Genomic DNA, 25274 nt, shown 5'->3' with positions numbered 1-25274 from the left:
AGAGTGTTTGGTGGGTCACATCGTCGATATACAGCCCTTTTCAATCTATCCCAGACATGTTCAATAGGGTTCATGTCTGGAGAACATGCTGGCTACTCTAGTCGAGTGATGTCGTTATCCTGAAGGAAGTCATTCACTAGATTGCACGATGCAGGTGTGAATTATAGTCCAGGAAGATGAATGCCTTGCCGATATGGTTGCACTGTCGGTCGAAAGATGGCATTCACATACTGTACACCCATTACAGTGGCTTCCATGACCACCAGCAGCAAATGTCAGCCTCACATAATGCCACCACAAAACAGCAGGGAAGCTCCATCTTGCTGCACACACTGGACAGGGTGTCTAAGATGATCAGACTGACCGGGTTGCCTCCAAACACGTCTCTGACGATTGTGTGGTTGAAGGCATCCCCAACACTCATCGGTGAAGAGAACGTGATGCCAATCCTGTACGGTCTATTCTGCATGTTGTTGGGCCCATCTGCACTGCGCTGTATAGTGTTGTGGTTGCAAAGATGGACCTCGCCATGGATGTTGGGAGTGAACTTGCGCATCATGCAGCCTATTACGCACAGTTTGAGTCGTAACACGATGTTCCCTTGGCAGCATGAAAAGCATTATTCAACATGGTGGCATTGCTGTCAGGGTTCCTCCAAGCCATAACCCGTAGGTAGCGGTCATCCACTGCAGTAGTAGCCATTGGGCGGTATGAGCGAGGCATCTCACCAACAGTTCTTGTCTCTCTGTATCTCCTCCATGTCTGAACAACATCGCTGTGGTTCACTCCAATACACCAGGACACTTCCCTTGTTGAGAGCCCATCCTGGCACAAAGTAAAATGTGGACGCAATCGTACCGCGGTATTGACCATCTAGGCAAGGCTGAACTACAAACAACAAGAGCCTTGCACTTACTTCCTTGTGGAATGACTGGAAGTGATTGGCTGTCAAACCCCCTCCGTCTAATAGGTGCTGCTCTTGCATGGTTGTTTACATCTTTGGGCGGGTTTAGTGACACCTCTGAACAGTCAAAGGGACTGTGTCTGTGGTGCAATACCCACAGTCAGCTTTTATCTTCAGGAGTTCTGGGAACTGGGGTGATGCAAAACTTTTTTTGATGTGTGTATATTTCCATGCCATCATTGCATTTCATCTGCAACTAAGAATTACAATCTCGTTCTGAAGACTACACATTTTGTGAGTCTACATACCTGAAACTGGAAATTCTGATGAATAAATTACGGCTATCGTTTATGAAAGCAGTGAGTGATCTTTATTTCAGGCATGATATTTAGTATGTTTTTTGCAAGAATGGTAAAGGGTTATTGGCCTTTGAGTAAAATTTTATTTGATGTTAATTTCCACATATAGTTGTACAATTATAGTATACCTATTTTCACCTTAAAAATGCATAACAAACATTTTTAGCATAAATTAAAAGTTTTCTTTATGATGCATAAAGTTAAACGTTGCTCAATGCATGGTACAGATATGATTTAATGTTCATAGACCACAAATGTCTGTATACAGAAGTAAATATGTATTTATTGCATGTGCACTAGCATAGACACCCTGTTTATTTATGGTATATAGTTTGTTGCCAAAAATGAGAATTCAGGCCATTGCTTAAATAGATTGTGATTTATCATTTTCTTCTCTTTGATGCCAGTAAATAAAGATTTAATAATAATTACAATTAACACAAGAATAAATTTGACCAATGTGCTGTTGCAAATTAAGATTCACTTAAATGGCTTGAGTGCATTTGATTGATAAGATAAGCACACAAATGTATTTAACTTTCAACAAATTTGAAACAAGAGGAATTACTAAAAAGGGGATAGCTATATCAGGACTGAGAGATACATTAGTTAAAAAGAAACATGGCTGATTGTCTATCTTCTGGATAATTTAAACATATTTAACAAAGATATTTGTAATGATACAAGAGATCAGAAAATATGGAAAAGTAGCTACTGTGAATACTGTGAAAAGAAGAGCACTGTTCTCCTTTTTACGTTACCCAGTTACCATTTTTCTCTTATTTATTATCTACTTATTTCCATATTAAGCATTTACATAACTTGATTAATGTCATAGAATGCTGTTGATTCTCTACAACATAGTGTAAAACTAATGAAGTGTGACAATATTGCATTACAGCCATTTCAAATTACAGGTGTTAAAGAGTTTAAATGTCAATTTACATTATTAAACAGGTACTGGTGACACAGCTCATCACCTGCCTCATTTACCAGGCATGGATCCAGCATGCCAGAGTAAAAAAAAAGTTCTGTCACTGTGTGTGTGTGTGTGTGGGGTGATAGAGAGAGAGAGAGAGAGAGAGAGAGAGAGAGAGAGAGAGAGAGAGAGAGAGATGAGGAGAAGTGTACACTGAAGACCCTGCTCTTCCTTTCCACAGAGTAATAAGTTATAATGACCTTAGAGACACAAACACAAAAATGTTAATAATAAACATGTCCTCAGAAGATTTACATTTCTACCCATACGCGAATTATAATAATGAGCCAAAATATTATTATAATCTGCTTAATAGTGTCTTTGTCCTCCTTTGAAACTTAATACAGCAGCGATTTTGTGTGGTCCTTGGTAGGTTTTGTGAGGTATATTGCACCTGGTGTGTACTGACAGTTCATACAATTCCCATAAGACACAGAGATGCAAACGCCAAAAGGAAAAGAGCACCACCCTCAAAACCAGCTGAGACTCGAGTATAGATGGGTCCTTCACAGCACCCAAGTTCCACACCTCTACCAGTACTGCCATTCACTGTATACAAAGTGTTAATACCACTATAGACAACAGTACAGCAGCAACCATGTCACCTGCGTCAATGTTTAAAACTGCCTGTAACATTGGTCAGCAGTATGGGAATGTAAGCCACCAGTCAGGCAACACCACTCGCATTGTTACATGTTAGGAGACCACCAGCCAATTCAGAGATGGGCCACAGGTGACAGATGAACAGGTGGGACCACCATAACCACTTATCATACACCAAAGCACCATCCACTGTACTTCTACGTATACACACTTTTAGCATGCGGGAAGGAATCTGGTATCCAGACCTAACAAACTTGGCTTCTTGTCAGAAGAAATGGGCTTAGAGGTGACAGAAGTACCTGTGATGTGCCACACCAGCCAAGATTGGCACCCAAAACATCAACATGAGTTCACAATCAGGTTCCCTTAAGCACTCTAGTCGGACTCAGGTTTTGTGACATGGGCATTTATTCTGCTGAAAGATGCCATCTCTGCTGGGGACGGCACACACGTCTATATCTACATCCATACTCTGCAAACCTCTGTGAGGTGCATGGCAGAGGGTACTTCACATTGTACCAGTTATTAGGGCTTCTCCCTGTTACATTCATGTATGGAGTGCAGGAAGAATAATTTGAGTGCCTCTGTGCATCCTGTAGTTATTCTGATCTTATCCTCTCAATCTCTATGTGAACAGTATGTAGGGCGGGGGGTAATGTATACCTAGACTAATCATTTAAAGCCGGTTCTTAAAACTTTGTTAAGGAGGGTAGGACATCAAAAGGGCCAACTTGGAGCAGGAGAGGCACCACAGTACATTTTAATTTCCACTGTCTGTAGTTTTACAAATAAATTCATAAAACTTTGTCAGCATGACCAGGAAGGATTCGGGATTCACACTCATAGCAGTGGAAGTTCAAAAACATAACAAAATAAATTTTTTACATGTGAAATTTCATCATTTTTTTGCTTACTGTTGACTACATTTGTTGCTATAGGTACATTTTTCTTCAGAATTTTGCACAGCATAAAAACCATACTTACAGGTGTATGAAACTCCAGAATTTTCCAAATCTATTAAAAACTGTGGTAAAAATTGAGATAATTAACTACAAAATTTGATTTTTTTCTAAACATAAAGTTTAAAACGTAACAGCTCATTCATTTTTTCATAAATTAAATAGATTCTAGAGTTTCAGACACCTGTAAGTGTGGTTTGTATGCTGTGCAAAATTCATCGAACAGTGTCTCTTACTTATGAAGAAAAGTGTACCTATAGCAACAAATGTAGCCAATAGTAAGCGAAAAAATGATGAAATTTCACATGTAAAAAATTTATTTTGTTATGTTTTTGAACTTCCACTGCTATGAGTGTGAATCCCGAATCCTTCCTGGCCATGCTGACAAAGTTTTATGAATTTATTTGTAAAACTATAGACAGTGGAAATTAAAATGTCCTGTGGTCCCTCTCCTGCTCCAGGTTGGCCCGTTTGGTATCCTACCCCCCCTTAATACACTTTCTCAGGACAGTTTACATCTATAGTCAAGAGTCTTCCAGTTCAGTTCCTGTCGTATCTCTGTGCCATTCTCCCACAGATTAAACAAACCTGTGACCATTCGTGCTGCCCTTCTCTGTATGTGTTCAGTATTCCCTGTCAGTCCTATCTGGTACGGGACCCACACGCTTGAACAATATTGTAGATCCTTTCGCACATGATTTGGAAGCATTCTCCTTCGTAAACTGATTGCACTTCCCCAGTGTTTTACCAATAAACTGGAGTCTACCACATGATTTACCCATGACTTAACCTATGTGATCATTCCATTTCATATGCTTACAAAGTGTTACACCCAGGTAATTGTATGAGTTGGCTGATTACAGCAGTAACTCATTGATATTATACAGGGTGGTCCATTGATCATGACGGGGCCAAATATCTCACGAATTAAGCGTCAAACGAAAAACTACAGAGAACAAAATTTGTCTAGCTTGAAGGGGGACACCAGATGGCGCTATGATCGGCCCACTAGATGATGCTGCCATAGGTCAAACAGATATCAACTGCCTGTTTTTTAAAAAAAAATAGGAACTCCTATTTTTTATTACATATTCATGTAGTAAGTAAAGAAATATGAATGTTTTAGTTGGACCACATTTTTTGCTTTGTGATAGATGGCGCTGTAATAGTCACAAATGAACAGTTGGTAACAGGTAGGTTTTTTAAATTAAAATACAGAACGTAGGTACATTTGAACATTTTATTTCAGTTGTTCCAAGTGATACTTGCACCTTTGTGAACTTATCATTTCTGAGAATGCACGCTATTACCTGTAAATACCACATTAATGCAATAAATACTCAAAATGATGTCCGTCAACCTCAATGCAGTTGGCAATACATGTAACAACATTCCTCTCAACAGCAAGTAGTTCGCCTTCCACAATGTTCGAACATGCATTGACAATTAGCTAACGCATGTTGTCAGGAGTTGTCGGTGGATCACAATAGCAAATATCCTTCAACTTTCCCCACAGAATGAAATCCGACAACGTCAGATCCGGTGAACGTGCGGGCCATGGTATGGTGCTTCGATGTCTAATCCACCTGTCATGAAATACACTGTTCAATACCGCTTCAACCAAACGCGAGCTATGTGCCAGAGATCCATCATGTTGGAAGTACATCGCCATTCTGTCATGCAGTGAAACATCTTGTAGTAACATCGGTAGAACATTACGTAGGAAATCAGCTTACATTGCACCATTAGGATGCCATCGATAAAATGGGGGCCAATTATCCCTCCTCCCATAGTACTGCACCATACATAAACCTACCAAGGTCGCTGATGTTCCACTTGCCACAGCCATTGTGGATTTTCCGTTGCCCAATAGTGCATATTATGCCAGTTTACGTTACCGCTGTTGGTGAATGATGCTTCGTTTCTAAATAGAACGCTTGGAAAAAATCTGTCATCGTCCCATAATTTCTCTTGTGCGACTGTGGCAGAACTGTACACGCCATGCAGAGTCATTGCCATGCAATTCCTGGTGCATAGAAATATGGTACGGGTGCAATCAGTGTTGATGTAGCATTCTCAACAACGACGTTTTTGAGATTCCCGATTCTCGCGCAGTTTGTCTGCTACTGATGTGCAGACTAGCCACGACAGCAGCTAAAACACCTACTTGGGCATCATCATTTGTTGCAGGTCATGGTTGACGTTTCACATGTGGCTGAACAGTTCCTGTTTCCTTAAATATAACGTAACTATCCGGCGAACGGTTCGGACACTTGGATGATGTCATCAAGGATACCGAGCAGCATACGTAGCACATGCCCATTGAGCATTTTGTTCACAATATCCATACATCAACACAATATCGACCTTTTCCGCAGTTGGTAAATGGTCCATTTTAACATGGGTAATGTATCACGAAGCAAATACCGTCTGCACTGGCGGAATGTTACGTGATACCACGTACTTTTACATTTGTGAGTATTACAGTGCCATCTATCACAATGCAAAAAAGTGATCCAACTAAAACATTCATATTTCTTTATGTACTACACAAATATGTAATAAAAATGGGGGTTCCTATCTTGCCTCAGCATCTCATATTAATTTAGCTGTGCTTGTAACATAGTAAAATATGCAACATGAATTATGAAAATATAATGTTTTTTAACCCAAGGTTTTTGATTCAGCCAAATAATAAGAAATTTCAGTATTCTCCCACCAAAGCTAAAAATGCACTAGAAGCTACTGTTGAGGGAATGAAGATTGCTACTGCAAGTGAGTTTTACAATGCTCCAAGAACATTAAAAATTAAAATTTGTGGTCTATCTTCATTAGAATGTAATGGGGTCAACATTCTGTCTTGGGAGGTGGGGTGGTGTGGGGGGTGGGGTGGGTGTGTTGATGGGCTTGGTTCTAGACTGTTCCAACAGGAAAGTTGCAGTTACTAAAGAAAATCTGTACGTATTTATGCTAAAAGGCAGATTTGTGAAGTTCTAAGGCTGTACTGCAAACTACCAACCTGGAAACAAAGTGTTGTCATGGCTCTCTTAAGAGACACAAACTTTTGTCACAGAAATATGCTGATTGTGGCACTAAAAGTTCTATTGTAGGGGACAAGAAATTGGTTCCAGGAAGTAAGTGAAACTCAGAATAATAAGTCAAATGACTGTAATAAAGTTTTGAATGTGGATGAAATCTCTCCTCTTTTTTTTATTCCTAAGGGGGAACTAAACATTTTTTTTTTATGGTGAGTCATTATAATGCTTTTTGTTGATTGTTGTTCTGCCCAACTCAATTGCTATAACTTTTATCTACTTTATTCTTGTTTGTTTTCTTATGTGCTTCAATAAGAACAAATTACTCTCTATTTGAGCCCCAGTCTTATAATAATACGCAGTCGCCAAAGCGGGGAAATGGCTGGTCATAGCTAGAGTGGCCAAAACTGGGGAAATACACCATTTCATATTCAGTATCTTTTTTTTTTAAATTTTGTTTGTACAGAGTTTTAATGTACAAACTTTGAAACAACAGATACAATTTCTTGAAGTAGTTTGTAAACTTCTTTCCTATAGTAAACATATAATCTGTCTTGAATTTTCTGTAAGGTGGCCATAAGTGGTGCCTGAAACCCATACTGAGGCCTGAACTGATTGGTCTTACTATAAGTTTGTCTACTAGTAATTGGAAGAACCTGTGTAACAACTTTGTCTGCTGCTGCTGCTGCTGCTTCTGTTCCAGAAGGCAAGGCAGTTCGGATGCTATTATGTTGGATAACTTCTTTTTGTTATCATCACCAGTACTGTGGCTGCAAGGCAGCAGCATCTTAGAGGGAGTGGGGAAAACCGACTTGAGGCAGAAGTCAGGAGAACCTGAGCAGACATGGATGTTGATGGAAAGAACAAATGGCAAGTGTCGTAGACAAGATAATTGAATGACAAGCAAACAGAATCCTAAGAATGACCAAGCGAGAAACCAAAATGACGTGATAATGTATTGTAGACACTCTGGTGTGACTGCAGCTATGTGTGACAGAAGCGAAATTCAAACTGATAGATTGCTGGTAATGTAGCCATATTTATGTCTGCCACATTGAGAGCTTTTACTTGGGGCGTATATGTAAGTAGTGGTATCTTGTCATTGCAGTGCTTTACAGGTACTGCTGCCAACTATTGGATGTCTCTGTCCATTTCTTCTAGCAGGTACTCAGATGATTGGGCTGAGGTACCATAGCTACTTTATTGTTCTAGCATTACCTGAATTTTTGTATGTGATCTTTTAATATGCTAATGAAACTTATGCGGCTCAGCTCCTCCAGGTGGCCAAATGACAAAGTTGTCATTCACATTCCACAGCCAAAAGCCATTGCTAGTTATATCAGTATGATGGGCTGGGTTTGATGACAGCCCAACAGCCTCCCCAGACCCTGCTGTGACTGTCTAAACAAACAGTACATGCAGAACTGGTGTCATTACTCCTCAACTAATAGCAGAAAAATGTGACCCCCCTCCCCCCCCCCCCCCCCCCCAAGCTTCTCACCAGTTCACAGTGCACCAACAATTTCCAGGAAACCGTGTAAGTCCCGAATAATCTGCATTGCATCCCCTCCCTTTCTAGTAATTCAACTAGATTTTAGATCCAATAATGTCTAATAAATTTGATCTCCAGTTTTGGTATGGTTAGAAATGCAGTAAATAGAAGTACCTAGTCCCCTCCAAAATCAGTCTATGCTCTCCTGCTGCAACAAGGCCAAAATGCAGGTTGTATTGGTATTTTAGCATTTTAAGTGTTTTATAAGATGCTGTAACAGTTTACTCGGAAAAATTTAAATGATATTGATACTAGTCACAGGAGCCTACATATTTGTGTAAATTGAAATGTCAGTTAACATAAACCCATCAGAAACTATTAATTTATAGTTACTGAAATTTCAAAAATAGTATGATTTTGGCACACACATTAACCTCCTTTACTAGGCTGTCTAATCTTTGATATGAAGTGCTGATTTTCTCCAGAACTGATATGCTGTTGGTTGACAGTTTTAAATTGTAAAAGTTAGTTTGCTTACTGCTGTACAGCAGCAGAGTGTGCTTGACAGAAACAGAAACACGTACATTATGTTTACAAAAAATTAAATAGAACACTGCATGCCCTGGACACATTGGTATAGCTTTGTATCTTGTTTGAATTATGGACCAATGATCATTATGCAACTAATGTTTATATAAAATGGGCGAGTCTTTTTTGCCTTTTGGAGTTTATCATTTGTGTAACAGGGTAGCCTAAAACAGAAAAAATCTATAACAGAGCAGTATACTTCTTTATAGAAGACATTAAAAAATATTTTGGTACAGTGATAAAAGTCAAACGTAATTTTCTTCAAAGTGGAATGAAATATTTTGAAAACGTTCATTGTCAGCCAAAATAAACTGTGATTTTTGCAATTTTCCAGCGAGATTCAATATTTAATCATTTTTTGGGCTTGCATTTGGAATATCGGCATCTGCTGCGAATCTTACAACCATCATCAAGGCAAGGTGATGTCTCATTTCTGAGAATTTTAAGTTGATGTGCCAATACCATATGACTCAGAGTTATATTTTTGAGTAATATGCACATACATCACAGGTATCTGGAAATATAGTCGGCCCAACAGTGCCAATCTTCATCATCATCATCATCATCATCATTAGTGTTCTGCCAAAAGGCAGGTTTTCACATGGTAGTTCTCCATCCTGTCCGGTCTTCTGCCATCCTCTTCAGATCGGCATGATTTCCTGTTCCCTTTATGTCTACGTCATCTATCATCTTGTATCTCCTTCTTCCTCTCATTCTTCTCCCACAAACCATTCCTTCCAAAGTATCTGCTAGCAAGCACTCCCTTCTCAATGAATTCCCAACCAGTTATTTTTCCTTTCTCTTATAACCTTCAGCAGACATCTTCTCTCACCAACCCTTTCCAATACTCCTTCATTACTCACTCTTTCCATCCAGCTTTTGAACTACCCTTCAGTCCTATCATCATCAGTCTTCCATCAATATATTTTACTTTCATTACCTTATTTTTCAGCTTTTGCCCTATCAATATTCCTACTCCGTTTTCACCACTCTTGATTTGCCCTGAGTAAAAGAGCTTATAATCTTCACTTTATATCTCCCCATTCTCTCCCTATCTTATTTCAAACCAAGGGCATCTAACTTGTTCCTTTTCATCTCCTGTTTTGCATTCTCTAGCTTTCCTACTTGCAGTGGTGTCCTCACTTTCCATGTTCCTAACCTTATCTTTCCTTGCTTCATTGTCCCTTTCTTCCTTTCAAATATGTCTGCTCTCAATGTGTCCCCCTCCTGGAGATCTGATTGAGAGGAAGTTTCAACTCTGGAATCTTTCACATAGAGAGACATACCATGTACTGCTAGGGAATGTCATGGGATAGTTTCTCATTACCTTCCACATAGGCAGTAGGTTGCACTGCCTAAAATCAGCCACCTCAGTTGCTATTTGTACTGTTTTTGTACCCAAAGAAAAAAGGTGCCTCTTCCGCCAGCTTCACCGCTTCGGAAGGCTCTTTCTCTGCTGTCGCTGCCGTTGAGGTCTTATACAAATAACAGGAAATGACAGGAAAAGGACATACTGAGGACAGGTTTGGGATAGGAAAGGGGGAGCAAAAGGCTGTTGTGGGACACTCTTTGTCTGGCTCGTCTCCTCTGGCCTGTCCGGCTTTGGTGACCCTTCTGGAGCTAAGCTACTGCCGTCATAGCCCTCCAAATCCAAAGCATGCAAACTTCCTCGCCCATATGGACAGTGCTACATTAAGGTGGCATCCCCTGAGGAGGAACAGTGCCACTAACAAATAAAATTTGTACATTAAAGACAGAAATATTAGAAGTCTACATTTTAAACAAATATAGATTTGCTGCAAATTCATGATGCCTAGCAGTTATGTTGTTAATCATTGAATTGCTGGTAGGTGTCGGAATGCTAGGCATCAAATAATCAGAACAAAAATTCCTATGGGAAGATGAGAAATAAAAGTCTGAAATGAAGGTAAACAGTCAGTGCTGAGCAGTTGACGATCGTGGAGTTCGTAACACGTGCTCTGTTCTCCACCACCGCCTGCCATCATGGTATAGGGTCTGAAGATGGTCAGTAACTAACCAAAACAGGTAACCACAGAAATAAAGGTTTCTTGTGACTGAGACTATTTATGTCCATTTTAAAGTACTAAGAAAAAACTGCTGTTCTCTGTGAGAAATGTTCTCAAAAATTACAAGTAAAAGTTTCCCTTGACTTGTTGAGACGGGAGCCCTCATCTCGGCTGAGCAGGTTCTCTGCCAATCATACTTCCACAACTACTTTGACCACAGAATCCTAATAGGATGAGGCTGTGACCAATATCTTAACTTTTTTGTAATCTGTAAAATGGCAACTGGAAGGCAGTTGTGTTGTTTTTCAATACAGAGTAAGTACAGTGCATATAGTTTGCCCTTTATAACTTTTACCAAACTGGCAGGAAATTATATCCATAGATTCCTGCCTTTCATAAAAGCAGATTATCTTTCACAGATTCCAGAAAAGCTGGCGAACTCATTTGATTGGTTTGAAGTGGTGCCTCCACTTACACCCAATGTCCTCAACTATTTGTAGGTTATATTCCTCACTCTTATCTTCTTGTACAGCCTTGGGCCTGTGTGGTTTCCTCTAGTTCCATGGGTGTAATTCCCTGATGTCTTAACATTTGTCCTGTCATCCTGTCCCTTCTTCTATTCAGTGTTTTCCATGTGTTTCTTTGACAGTTCACCAAAGAACTTATCCATTTCTTATCTTATTGGGTCACTTGATTTGAGGCATACTACTGCAGTACCACATCTTAAATGCTTCAGTTCTCTTTTCCATTTTCCCCAGCAGTCCATGATACACATTCATACAATGATATGCTCCAGACATACACTCTCAGAAATTTCTTAAACAAATTAAAGCTTGTGTTTGATACTAGTAGACTTGTGTAAGCAATTTTCTAGAATTGATAAACTGTAATGCAGGTTATTAATTTTATTAAAGAGTAATCAAGTGATGTGTTGTTGCAGGAGCTGAAAGAAGCATGCAAGGTAAGTAACTTAAGCAAGAAAATAACATGACAGAATTTTCTCATACCTTCATGAGAACTTTATCAAAAACAGGCAACTGTTGCTGCCAAGAAAAGCTATGAAACCCATAGTAAAGAGAGCTAAACATTTACAACTTCTTTACAGTAATGACTGTACAAGGATGAGTTAAATTATATTCATTGGAATTTTAAACTATTTATGATATTTAGAGTAATTGTCATAAAAGCAATATGTGTGGGAAAATTAGAGTGAACCTTAATAAATATTGCTGTTACCTGATTAATCACCTAAATTTATAGTTATGTCATTGTTTGTTTTCCTTTGTGTCTCATGAAGTATGTTCCATTATTAATTTGTGTTGTAGGATGCATAAAGTTACATTTGGTAGGCTATTGTGCTCTCAAGTGTGTCCTTTTCCTGACTGTACTGAAAATTTACTTATTATCTTTCATACATTTAAGAGTCATGTCTCAGTAATGGTGTACTGTGGAACATTGAAAATTGTGGAACATGGAAAACATTTTCCTGTTTTTATAAGGTATATTACACAATCATGGATTACTTTGTTTTAAACTCACAGTCTGTACTAAGCAGACTGGGCAGAGGAGGATAACCAGCCCTACGCCCTAGATAGCTTTTAACAGTAATTTGGAACTATTTCCAATTTATCTAGAATGGTAAGAATCTAACCAGGAGTCACAGTGAAATCAGGGTTCATACTTTGATATCAGTCATGGTTGATTACTTTGTAATCTTTTCCTGTTGTCTTTCCTTGAAAAGTTTCATCAATTATGTACTAGTATTTTTTCCCCAAAAAGATCTTTATACATGTGAGAAGAATAAATTATTGTTTGTGAAAACCAGTTCTGAAATCTGTTGGTTTTTCTATTAGCCTTGGTACCAGTTTGTGGGTTATTTGTTGTTAATCATTTTTTTCATCATTATTTCATTGTAACTTTCTGGCAGTCTGTCAGGCAGAAAGAGATATCATTAGAACAAAGATACAAGAAAAATTTGCAGTCCTATATGGAATACAATCAACACATCTGTATCACAGCTTCTTACTCAGCTGCATGATCTAACCAAGGCTATGATGTAACATAGTTGTTTCTGAATTCCCTTCACCGTGGTGGGAGAAGGGGTTGGGCCTGTCTGAAGATGGGGAATATGGAAAGAATTAAATTTTTATTCTCATTTTAATTGAAAAGAAAATAAAGTAAGTTTGTCTCTAAAGCCCTTCAAATTATCACTTATTATGTAATTATAAGAAACACTTATCCTTCATTAACTGATGAATTGTGGAATAAATTGCCACACCCTGATTTTGTAGAATGTTTTTATGGTCAACTGACATTAATCTGTTATGTGGTTAATAATGGTGTAAATGAACAAAATTCATTTATCAGAAATGATACTACTTTAAAAAATTAAGAAAATTATTTTTATGTAACTTGCTTTACCTGTGTTCTTAAACTTACCTTTATCACAATTTTTCAGTCTTTTGAGAAGGTGTTGGTACAAAACATACAAATAGGCCTTTCTCCAAGCCTGACAGAAGCAATAAGAACAATACCAAGATGGCGACTGATACAGGGTGCATTTCCTCATGTCATGCACTGTGCTGCATCATTGCTCCACAACAGGTAAGACTGTTTGTTTAAATAGAATTTTAACTGCTCTGTGAAACTAGGTGGTTTATACTACCTGGCAAAGGAAGTCAGATATGGGATTGAATTGCATGAAAATACAGTTGCTGAAACTGCAGCAGTCTTGGCAGTGATGTGCAACAGTACATCATTTTATACAGACAGTGTATCTATCAAATGCTTTTATTGTCTCCCTTGACGTGGTACCTTGAAGAACCTTTCCTTCTCATTCGAGTGCTTATCTCTTTCACACATCTTCCTTTATGATTACTTTCCTTCTGTTGCTGGCAAACTAAAGATACTCACTTAACTGTTGCATGTAGTGCAGTAGGTGTGATTTACTATTTACATATGTGTGTAGTCACTATTTTAATTATTTCCAAATATTAAAAATATTATGTACTTTTTATTACTTTGTTTGTGGTTATTGGTTTTGTGTGCTACCAAATTAATAACAATTAATTTATATGGCAATAAATGTCCAAAGAAAAGGTACTGGAGCTAATGAAACATTATTATGCTCTTGTAAGTAACCCTGTGATGAAACCCAGATGACCACATGATGTCGTCTGGTTGCTGTGCCATCATCTGCCATATGCCATCATTAATATTTAGTATGGAGGGCCAAGGGACCAGCTTACTGCTCTTCTGCCTGTTATCAGCTTTCCAGACTTGGAGCCACTATTTCTCATTCAAGTAGCTTATCTCTCAACTAGAGAGACAGACTTGTTATGTAGTCATATCTTCATTAATCTGTAACTCTGTTCATGTTATTCTTCTCTTCAAATCTCAGTTATATCATGCCATATATACGCAAATAAGCTGCGCCATCAAATATTCTGCAAGCCATAATTTTAGGGGGATGGGGAGAGTGGCTTTAATTTGTGTTTTATTAATGAAGAAATTATTCCAATGTGAAGATTATGTTAGTTGTCATTTTCATCATCACCACTAGCGGAGGAATCATTGTCATCACCATCTTCCCATTGAGGTCGTCTTCGGTGCCATCCAATGAATTTGTGATACCGCATTTTTTGAAAGATTTTTTCCTCCAATGTTATTGGAATGTAATCCTGTGCACATTTCACCCACTCACAAATCTGGGATAAATCTGGTAGCTTGATTTTTGCACTTGGTGTGAACTTTGTGGTTTTCATTGGCTGTCCATTGTGAATACTGCTGTTTAAGTGCAACTTTAAACAGCTGATTTATACACACATCCAGTGATTTGCAGGTCAGGTGTCAGGCCTCCAGGGATAATGACCAAGTCAGCTTTCCCTTTATATGATTTGTCTTGCACTTATCAGTTTTATAGCCATGGAAGCTGTCCAGGACCAACATGTTGCATAAATTAAATAATGCGCTAGGGCAATGTTGCCAAACATGCGTCACCCAGTGAACCATAAGATCATTTTCCATCCACCCTTTTGGATTCTCTCAGCAATATGCTTTTCACTGATATTTTCAGAATAGCTTTCCTTTTACATATCATGTAATGTGGTAGCTTTTGTTCTTCATCAGTTACACACATCACTCTACACCTTTGCTTCTCATTGCTGCCAGTTCGTATGATGATGCTGGATTCCTCTTTCCTGTTAACAGTGTTGTTGAGCTACATCTCAAAATAGACTGGTGTTTAATCCACATTACCAATTTGCAATATTAATGTATATAGGAATGTACACTGCTCAAATTTATCACTTAGTGATAAACATTCACTACTTTTTCCTCATAATCTTCTGGAATCTATTGAACAGTGATAATTTTCCTCTGGAAGCCTAATCCATTTTGATTGAAAAATTTTAATAGCCAGACCCGGTTAGCTTTGAAACTTGTGATGCCTAGTTCTTTGGCTAAACCTAGTGCTATTGTCACATTTCATCTACATAACTGCAGAGCCCTTTTTGTGATCTGGATGCTTTACTTTGTGGCCATGAAATGCCTGGTGATTACCATTAGTTTCTTGAAGCCACATTTTGTTTTTTCACCGGTTGTGAATACAACACACATTCACATCATGGTTTCTTCCTGGTGCACTGTTTGTAATGTTCTCTGCTTCTTCAATAATTATAAGTTTTTCTTTAGCTGTGTGTGAGTAATAATGAGAAATTGTTAATTAACCAGTTAACATGTGGTTAATACTTCACTTCTAACTGCTAGCAACACATCACAGTTCCATAAAAACATGGGAGAACTGCTGGATATCAGTAACATTCTGCCATGATATTTTGCCGCAGAGTCTTCTGGCCATCTTCAGGTGAATGCCACTGTAGTAGTATTGGCGAGTACGCACTGAGCTCCACTATTTAAAGCCTTCTGAGGTGACATTGTGCATGCGCTGCTCAGCGTGCGCATTCATAACGGCTCCGTGTGCTGCGCCTCGCACCCTCCACTGTGAAAGCCTGGCATATCGGTATCAGGTCGATTTCCATCTTTATGCAGATAACTACGTCGACTTCGAAGTTTCTCTATAACAGGATTCCAAGCAGAGTTTAGCTGATAACTGCTATCTCGATTGATGAGAGTCTCGTTGTCAGACAATCTTATTTCCACAGATTCATTGATAATCGAGCTCCAAAAGTTTGATGTATGGGCCAAAATTTTTGTGTCGTCGTAACTCATGGAATGGTCTGTGGAAATACAATGTTCGGCAATTGCGGACTTGGTGGGTTGGAGAAGGCGAGTATGCCATTGGTGTTCCACAATGCGTTCCTGCACAGTTCGTGTCGTTTGCCCTATATATGATTTGCCGCATTCACACTGAATTTTGTAAACACCTGGCTTACGCAGGCCCAGATCGTCTTTAATGGATCCCACCAGTGATGAAATTTTGGAAGGAGGATCCGTTAAAGACGACCTGGGCCTGCGTAAACCAGGTGTTTACAAAATTCTATGTGAATGCGGCAAATCATATATAGGGCAAACGACACGAACTGTGCAGGAACGCATTGTGGAACACCAACGGCAAACTCGCTTTCTCCAACGCGCCAAGTCCGCAATTGCCAAACATTGTATTTCCACAGACCATTCCATGAATTACAATGACACAAAAATTTTGGCCCATACATCAAACTTTTGGAGCTCGATTATCAATGAATCTGTGGAAATAAGATTGTCTGACAACGAGACTCTCATCAATCGAGATAGCGGTTATGAGCTAAACTCTGCTTGGAATCCTGTTATAGAGAAACTTCATAGTCGACGTAGTTATCTGCATAAAGATGGAAATCGACCTGATACCGATACGCCAGGCTTTCACAGTGGAGGGCGCGAGGCGCAGCGCACAGAGCCGTTATGAACACGCACACTGAGCAGCACATGCACCTCAGAAGGCTATAAATAGTGGAGCTCAGCACGTACTCACCAGTACTACTACAGTGGCATTCACCTGAATATGGCCAGAAGATTCTGCGCCGAAATATCGTGGCAGAACGTTACTGATATCCGGCAGTTCTCCCGTGTTTTTATGGAACAATCAGTACGCCGGGAAAGCTTTAAACATCACAACACATCACAGCTTCAGGCCACAACAATGTTGTAGTATAATAGGATCTATTATTGGAGGCAGAGAAGTACCAGTGTTGTCACAATTAATCTGTGCTCCTCAGTTTTTCATCCTTAAATTCGAGCAAAAATATGTGTGGATTATTTGCATATGTAAGGTCTATCTTGATGATGCTTATAAATCTCTTAAAAATTTCTTGCATTGAAATATCTTCTGGTAATTATTATTGAGTACCAGTCACTGATAAAGTATAGTCATAGCAAACTTTCAGCTGCATCTACATCCGTACTCTGCAAACCATTGTGAAGTGTATGGCAGAGAGTATGTCCCATTGTACGAGTTATTGGATTTTCTTCCTGTTCCATTCAGATGTGGAGCACGAGAAGAATGAATGTTTGAGTGCCTCTGTGTGTGCTCTAATTAATCTAATCTTGTCCTCACGATTCCTGTGTGAGCGATAAGTAGGTTATTGTAGTGCATTCCTATAAACATTGTTTAAAGCCAGTTATTGAAATTTTATTAGTAGACTTTTTATGCAGCATCACTTTAACACTCTACCATTCATCAAACAAACCTGTGCCTTTCTCGGTATACATTCAGTATCCTCTGTTAGTCCTGTTTGGTATGTGTCCCACACACTTGAGCAATGTTCTAGAATGTGTTGCATAAGTGATTTGTAAGCAGACTCTGTAGACTGCTTGCACATCCCCCGTATTTTATCAGTAAAGTGAAATCTACCTCCTGCTTTACCCACAACTGAGCCTTCTTCTTGTGTTGCTCCATGTCTATGTTGCACGAAACAATGGGCAACACAACAGTTGCAGCATCAGTAGCTTCACTGTTCTCAGCATTTCCAAGTTTTCATAGACATTCATTCATCTCCTGTTTCATGGTAATATTAATATTTCTATGAGTGGAATTGGGATGATGCAAAAACTAAATCATTTTAGCCTTACCTTACGACCATATTATGAATAATTCATCAGAGAAGCTCTAGAGAACCGTCAATTTTAATACTGCAAAATTTAGCAGTATCTCTTCAAAATCATGCATAAATAAATTAAAGTAGGGGTGGAAAAGGACTGTCCAAATCAACACTACAAGTCTGTGCAGTACATCAGTTATTAAATCAAAAACAATCTTGAGATAACCCAAACTTAACTTAGGTGTTTTACTCAAACTTGCAGTCAATTAGTGACAAAGATGAATAATGGTAGTAAATAAACAAAGCACATCGGAGTTGACTAATGAATTTGATCTGTTACATCTAAATGTTTTGCTGATGTGTACTCTTGTCAACAAAAGATCATAACATATATGACTAAAACTTTGGTCAAAAGGTGCAATTGTATTCCAGATGAAGGGTCTAAAAGACTAAACTACTGTCATTTTCTCTAAAAATTGTTTCTGTTTTTGTTATTTTCTTATGAAGTAGTCCTTTGCCTTCTTTGGTTTTGTCTCATTGTTCCATTCATTTAACTGATATCTATTTCTTAGTCCTGTGTTCCATGAACCTTGTAAGTCATTGCCTTGTTCTGTCTTTGTAATTTTGTATAGCTTTAAAAGCTTTGGGAAGGTTGTATAATCTGGGAGGGACTTCAGGCTGCAGGTAACTTCCTGTGATAAGAAGATGCAGTTAAGATAAAAAGCAGTTTTACTTTTATCAGGGGGAATGGGGTCCTTATTAACCTTTAAGTAAGTTGATTCCTCATGATTGTCATGTTTAAATGTTCATTTCCTTTGGCAGCAAAACAGAGGTGTAGCCTTTATCTGCAGAAAGCTCACTGTTTTATAAATCAGTCCAGAGATTTTAAAATACAGATCTTTCAGATGATGATACAGTGTATACTTTGCTGAGAACATAATTTTGTAAGTTCTCAGCAAGCTGATGCTTGTTGAGCAGTGACCAAGGTCATTGTCCTCTGCTGATTCCCTTATCGCAGTATGTAATATTGGTTTGTCCCATGAGCCTTCATCAACAATCCAGGGTTCATGAAAGTCAGATTTTTTTCTTGCATTATTTTTAAGCTTTAATACACCATCAAAGTAACTATAAATAGTTTCTATCATTGGTGCACCATTAAAATTTTGTTTTAGTTCACTGTTATTTCATGTCTGATAACATTATACAATTCTCGTGCAAGTGATGTGTTAATTAACTCAGTAATTATGAACATCTTTTCCCACACAGTCACAGTTACACATAACAGGTACTCTGTTTTACCGTGTGGCTTGGTGGGTAAGCTAGCAATTGTCAGACTACAGAAAAGTGGTCCTGGGGTTTTTGTTTATCACTTACCACAACCTTAGCTCTGGTAATTATATGTTAACTTGAGAAATGCCCAATTGCACTGCAGTTTAGTCTGCATTAAACTGCAGGACCTCCTGTATCAAGCTGGCTAACTTATTTGAAAGGCTAGAGGGAGTAAAGGGCATACCATCTTCAATAAGGCCATGCCCAGTAAACCACAGTAGTGTTCAATTCAACCATTGGTTTATACATCTACATTTATATTTGCATCTGTACTCTGCTAACCACTGTGAAGTACATGGCAGACAGTACTCACCATTGTATCACATATAATGGTTTCTTCCTTTTCCATTTGTGTCTAGAGTGTGGGAAGAATTATTGCATAAGTACCTTTATGCACACTGTAATTAGTCTAATCTTTTCTTCATGGTCTCTATTGGAGCAATATGTAGAAAGCTGCAGTATTGTCCAAGATTTCTCACAAACTGATTCTTTAAATTTGATGACAGCTTTACTTTAGTCATCCCTTTCCATACTGTGTGCAACTATATCTTGCATACTTTAATTTGATCATATTTGAGTGTAAGATTTTTACAATGCTGCAAAGTCCATAGTTCTGTTTTACTGATTACTTCTAATTAACATTGATCAGGAAGGTGTGAAGAGAGTCTAGTTTGAAACATGATGCATCATTGCTGTCAGAGTTGATAGATATTACACAGTCCAGCTACATTAATCTGATGACTGCCTATGTACGACGTCAGTATGCAGTGACTACTCAGATGACAGGTGGCAGCACAGTGGAAGATATATAAAGCCTGTCTGGGGGACGTGGAAGATAGTATTGTTGTCTTTATATTGTGATAACAGAGCGCTTTATCTACCACACAAAAGGGTATGATTGTTGGCTTTTGCGCCAAGGGTGGAAGCATTTCCAAAGCCAATAAGTTTGTAAACTGTTCACATACTAGCATGGTTGAAGTATACTGTGCGTACTAAAATGGCAATATCCAAAGCTGGTGCCAAGGTAATTGAGGTGCACCACAGTCATAGATGACAGGGGTGAACGATGGCTGCAGCAATGTATACAGGCAAATAGATGTGCAACTTTTGAGCAACTGAACAACCAGACGAACCAAATGGTTACCAACAGTTTCTCCTCAATGACCTTTCAGCAAATGTTGCTGCATAAGGGCCTCTGCAGCAGGCACCTGGTTCATGCACCCATGCTGACTGCTGTTTATTGGGAATGAAGGTTGGAATTTTCATACCAGTACTACAGCTGGATGTCCACTGAGTGGCACGAGGTGGCCTTTTTAGATGAATCCACCATTGGTCCTCAACCAAGAAATCTACCGCAGCTGGCCATGACACTGGAATCGACATAGCCCCACATCTCTGTTGTTACCTACCAAAACTTCATTGACTGTCTTCTTGCACACGTCACTGCGGTTTGTGCTACAAAACGTTGTTATTTAGGCTTTTGACAGATGATCACATTAATATTACTGGATAGTGTACATTCTAGTGACAACATGTTGAAGCATGTTCCTGTGAACATTAGAAATTAGAGAGTGTTGCTCAGTGATATGTAATTGTGACAGATAGTGGTAACAATAGAATCAGTAAAGTATCAAGAGTTTGTAACTTTAATAATTTTGATAAAACTATAAATAAACTATTGTTCCATTTGCAATGTTTCAGTATGTGTTGCTTAAAATACTGTAGTGACAGACTCGGCATCACCAGTTGGAATCTAGCCACAGTCATTTCATGTCTTTAGTGTTCACTTTCAAAGATAATTGAGAGGATGACATTGCTTGTGTACAAAAAGTGTGTCAAAATGTAAGGTGCAGTCAGATGAAAATTAGACAGATGGGAAAAATTAAGTAAACTGTTTATCATTTCAAAAGTAATTGCCACAGCTGTCAATACATCTAGCCTACTCTGAGACAAGATGATCAGCGCCTTCATGGAAAAATATTGGCAGTTGCCTGTGGAACCATGTTTGTACTCATGTGTGCACCTCTTTCTTGGAAGCAGATCAACAGCCATAAATGTCTTCTGTCAAAGCTTCAAAAATATGGAAATTGGATGGGGAGGGTTCAGAACTGTATGGAGGATGTATAAGAGATTCCACATGTTGTCAAAGTTGGAGTACACTGCCGAAGTTTCTCTGGGAGGATGTGTAAGAGTTTTCCCTGAAAAAGTCCTGTAACATAGTTGAAACAGTCTTGACACACATTTTGCCAAGGTAACATATTGTACATACATAGGAAAAGAAATCCTTTACTGTATAGTTACACTATTGATGACAAACAGCTGGAGACAGTGTCTCTCATAAAATATCTAGACGTAACTATCCAGGACGATCTTAAGCAGAATGAGCACATAAAACAGATAGTGGGAAAAGCAGACACCAGACTCGGATTTGTTGGTAGAATCTTAAGGAAATGTAACTCGTCCATGAAAGAAGTGGCATATAAAACACTTGATTGCCCGATTGGTGAGCATTGTTCATCTCTCTGGAATGCCTGTCAGGTAAGACTGATTGAGGAGGTAGAGAAGATCCAATGAAGAGCGGTGCATTTCATCACGGGATCATTTAACTGGCAAGGGAACACTACGGAGATGCTGAACAAACTCCACTGGCAGATGTTACAAGAGAGGCGTTGTGCATCATGGAGAGATTTACTATTAAAATTTTGGGACTACAGTTTTCAGGAGGAGTCAAACAACATATTACTTCCCTCCACATACATCTCTTGTACTGACCACAAGCAGAAAATTCGAGAAATTAGAGCCACTACAGAGACTTAATGATAATCAATTCTTCCCGCACACTATTCACGAGTGGAACAGGATTGGAGGGATCAGATAATGGTACCGATAGTACCCTCCACCACACAGCATTAGGTGGCTTGCAGAGTATGATGTGGATGTAGATGTTGTTTGGAGCACATTGCTGAAGTTTTACCGGAAAGCCTTTACACATACTCCACAGAGTTCTGATATCTCTCCATGCAATATCCTACGGAGCCCTGAAGAAAGACTTTTGTGGCTAGATTTTTTTATTATTATTATTATTATTATGAAGGTGTGCATCATGCCTGAGTACAATCAAGGTTATGTTGGCTGACCATGTTCGGGGGAGAGGGCCAAAAGTATAGAGAGGGGTGCCAGCTTTCATCAATTACTTATATTTAGTATTCCCCCCCCCCCCCCCCCCCCCCCATGACCCATGGACCTTGTTGTTGGTGGGGAGGCTTGCGTGCCTCAGCGATACAGATAGCCGTACCGTAGGTACAACCTCAACGGAGGGGTATATGTTTAGAGGCCAGATAAACGTGTGGTTCCTGAAGAGGGGCAGCAGCCTTTTCAGTAGTTGCAAGGGCAACAGTCTGGATGATTGACTGATCTGGCCTTGTAACAATAACCAAAACGGCCTTGCTGTGCTGGTACTGCGAACGGCTGAAAGCAAGGGGAAACTACGGCCGTAATTTTTCCCGAGGGCATGCAGCTTTACTGTATGATTAAATGATGATGGCGTCCTCTTGGGTAAAATATTCCGGAGGTAAAATAGTCCCCCATTCGGATCTTCGGGCGGGAACTACTCAGGAGGATGTTGTTATCAGGAGAAAGAAAACTGACGTTCTATGGATCGGAGCGTGGAATGTCAAATCCCTTAATCGGGCAGGTAGGTTAGAAAATTTAAAAAGGGAAATGGATAGGTTAAAGTTAGATATAGTGGGAAATAGTGAAGTTCGGTGGCAGGAGGAACAAGACTTCTGGTCAGGTGACTACAGGGTTATAAACACAAAATCAAATAGAGGTAATGCAGGAGTAGGTTTAATAATGAATAGGAAAATAGGAATGCGGGTAAGCTACTACGAACAGCATAGTGAGCGCATTATTGTGGCCAAGATAGATACGAAGCCCACACCTACTACAGTAGTACAAGTTTGTATGCCAACTAGCTCTGCAGATGACGAAGAAATTGAAGAAATGTATGATGAAATAAAAGAAATTATTCAGATAGTGAAGGGAGACGAAAATTTAATAGTCATGGGTGACTGGAATTCGAGTGTAGGAAAAGGGAGAGAAGGAAACGTAGTAGGTGAATATGGATTGGGGCTAAGAAATGAAAGAGGAAGCCGCCTGGTAGAATTTTGCACAGAGCACAACTTAATCATAGCTAACACTTGGTTTCGGATGTGGACTCTGACCACAATCTATTGGTTATGACCTGTAGATTAAAACTTAAGAAACTGCAAAAAGGTGGGAATTTAAGGAGATGGGACCTGGATAAACTGAAAGAACCAGAGGTTGTACAGAGTTTCAGGGAGAGCATAAGGGAACAATTGACAAAAATACAGTAGTAGAAGAATGCGTAGCTTTGAGGGATGAAGTAGTGAAGGCAGCAGAGGATCAAGTAGTTAAAAAGGGCTACTAGAAATCCTTGGGTAACAGAAGAAATATTGAATTTAATTGATGAAAGGAGAAAATATATAAATGCAGTAAATGAAGCAGGCAAAAAGGACTACAGACGTCTCAAAAATGAGATCGACAGGAAGTGGAAAATGGCTAAGCAGGGATGGCTAGAGGAAAAATGTAAGGATGTAGAGGCTTATCTCACTAGGGGTAAGATAGATACTGCCTACAGGAAAATTAAAGAGACCTTTGGAGAAAATTGAACCACTTGTATGAATATCAGGAGCTCAGATGGAAACCCAGTTCTAAGCAAAGAAGGGAAAGCAAAAAGATGGAAGGAGTATATAGAGGGTCTATACAAGGGCGATGTACTTAAGGACAATATTATGGAAATGGAAGAGGATGTAGATAAAGGTGAAATGGGAGATACGATACTGCGTGAAGAGTTTGACAGAACACTGAAAGACCTAAGTCGAAATAAAGTTCCGGGAGTAGACAGCATTCCATTATAACTACTGATAGTCTTGGGAGAGACAGACCTGACAAAACTCTACCATCTGGTGAGCAAGATGTATGAAACAGGTGAAATACCCTCAGGCTTCAAGAAGAATATAATAATTCCAATCCCAAAGAAAGCAGGTGCTGACAGATATGAAAATTACCGAACTATCAGTTTAATAAGCCACAGCTGCAAAATACTAACTCAAATTCTTTACAGGTGAATAGCGAAAGGCTATTTACAATTTGTACAGAAACCAGATGGCAGTTATAAGAGTCGAGGGACATGAAAGGGAAGCAGTGGTTGGGAAGGGAGTAAGACAGGGTTGCAGCCCCTCCCCGATGTTATTCAATCTGTATATTGAGCAAGCAGTAAAGGAAACAAAAGAAAAATTTGGAGTAGGTATTAAAATCCATGGAGAAGAAATAAAAACTTTGAGGTTCGCCGATGACATTGTAATTCTGTCAGAGACAGCAAAGGACTTGGAAGAGCAGTTGAACGGGATGGACAGTGTCTTGAAAGGAGGATATAAGATGAACATCAACAAAAGCAAAATGAGAATAATGGAATGTAGTCGAATTAAGTTGGGTGATGCTGAGGGAATTAGATTAGGAAATGAGACTCTTAAAGTAGTAAAGGAGTTTTGCTATTTGGGGAGCTAAATAACTGATTATGGTCGAAGTAGAGAGGATATAAAATGTAGACTGGCAATGACAAGAAAAGTGTTTCTGACGAAGAGAAATTTGTTAACATCAAGTATAGATTTAAGTGTCAGGAAGCCTTTCCTGAAAGTATTTGTATGGAGTGTAGCCATGTATGGAAGTGAAACATGGACGATAAATAGTTTGGACAAGAAGAGAATAGAAGCTTTCGAAATGTGGTGCTACAGAAAAATGCTGAAGAACTAATGAGGAAGTATTGAATAGGATTGGGGAGAAGAGAAGTTTGTGGCACAACTTGACCAGAAGAAGGGATCGGTTGGTAGAACATGTTGTGAGGCATCAAGGCTTCACCAATTTAGTATTGGATGGCAGC

General features: G+C 39.1%; 1 protein-coding gene across 4 annotated transcripts in view; it reads left to right on the top strand.

The window, feature by feature from the left end:
- LOC126278568 (protein unc-80 homolog) overlaps positions 1 to 25274 on the top strand; it is a 953735-nt gene that overhangs the window by 204784 nt on the left and 723677 nt on the right. For all 4 annotated transcript variants that reach the window (XM_049978772.1, XM_049978771.1, XM_049978773.1 and 1 more), the window contains exons 5-6: positions 11887 to 11907; positions 13405 to 13550. In XM_049978772.1, coding sequence (XP_049834729.1) covers positions 11887 to 11907; positions 13405 to 13550 — 167 coding nt within the window. The remainder of the gene's footprint in view (positions 1 to 11886; positions 11908 to 13404; positions 13551 to 25274) is intronic.

This window comes from Schistocerca gregaria, chromosome 6 (assembly GCF_023897955.1).
Source record: "Schistocerca gregaria isolate iqSchGreg1 chromosome 6, iqSchGreg1.2, whole genome shotgun sequence".
Lineage (NCBI taxonomy): Eukaryota > Metazoa > Arthropoda > Insecta > Orthoptera > Acrididae > Schistocerca > Schistocerca gregaria.
The sequence above is the reverse complement of the archived record's forward strand: the minus strand, read 5'-3'. Positions and strand labels throughout refer to the sequence as shown.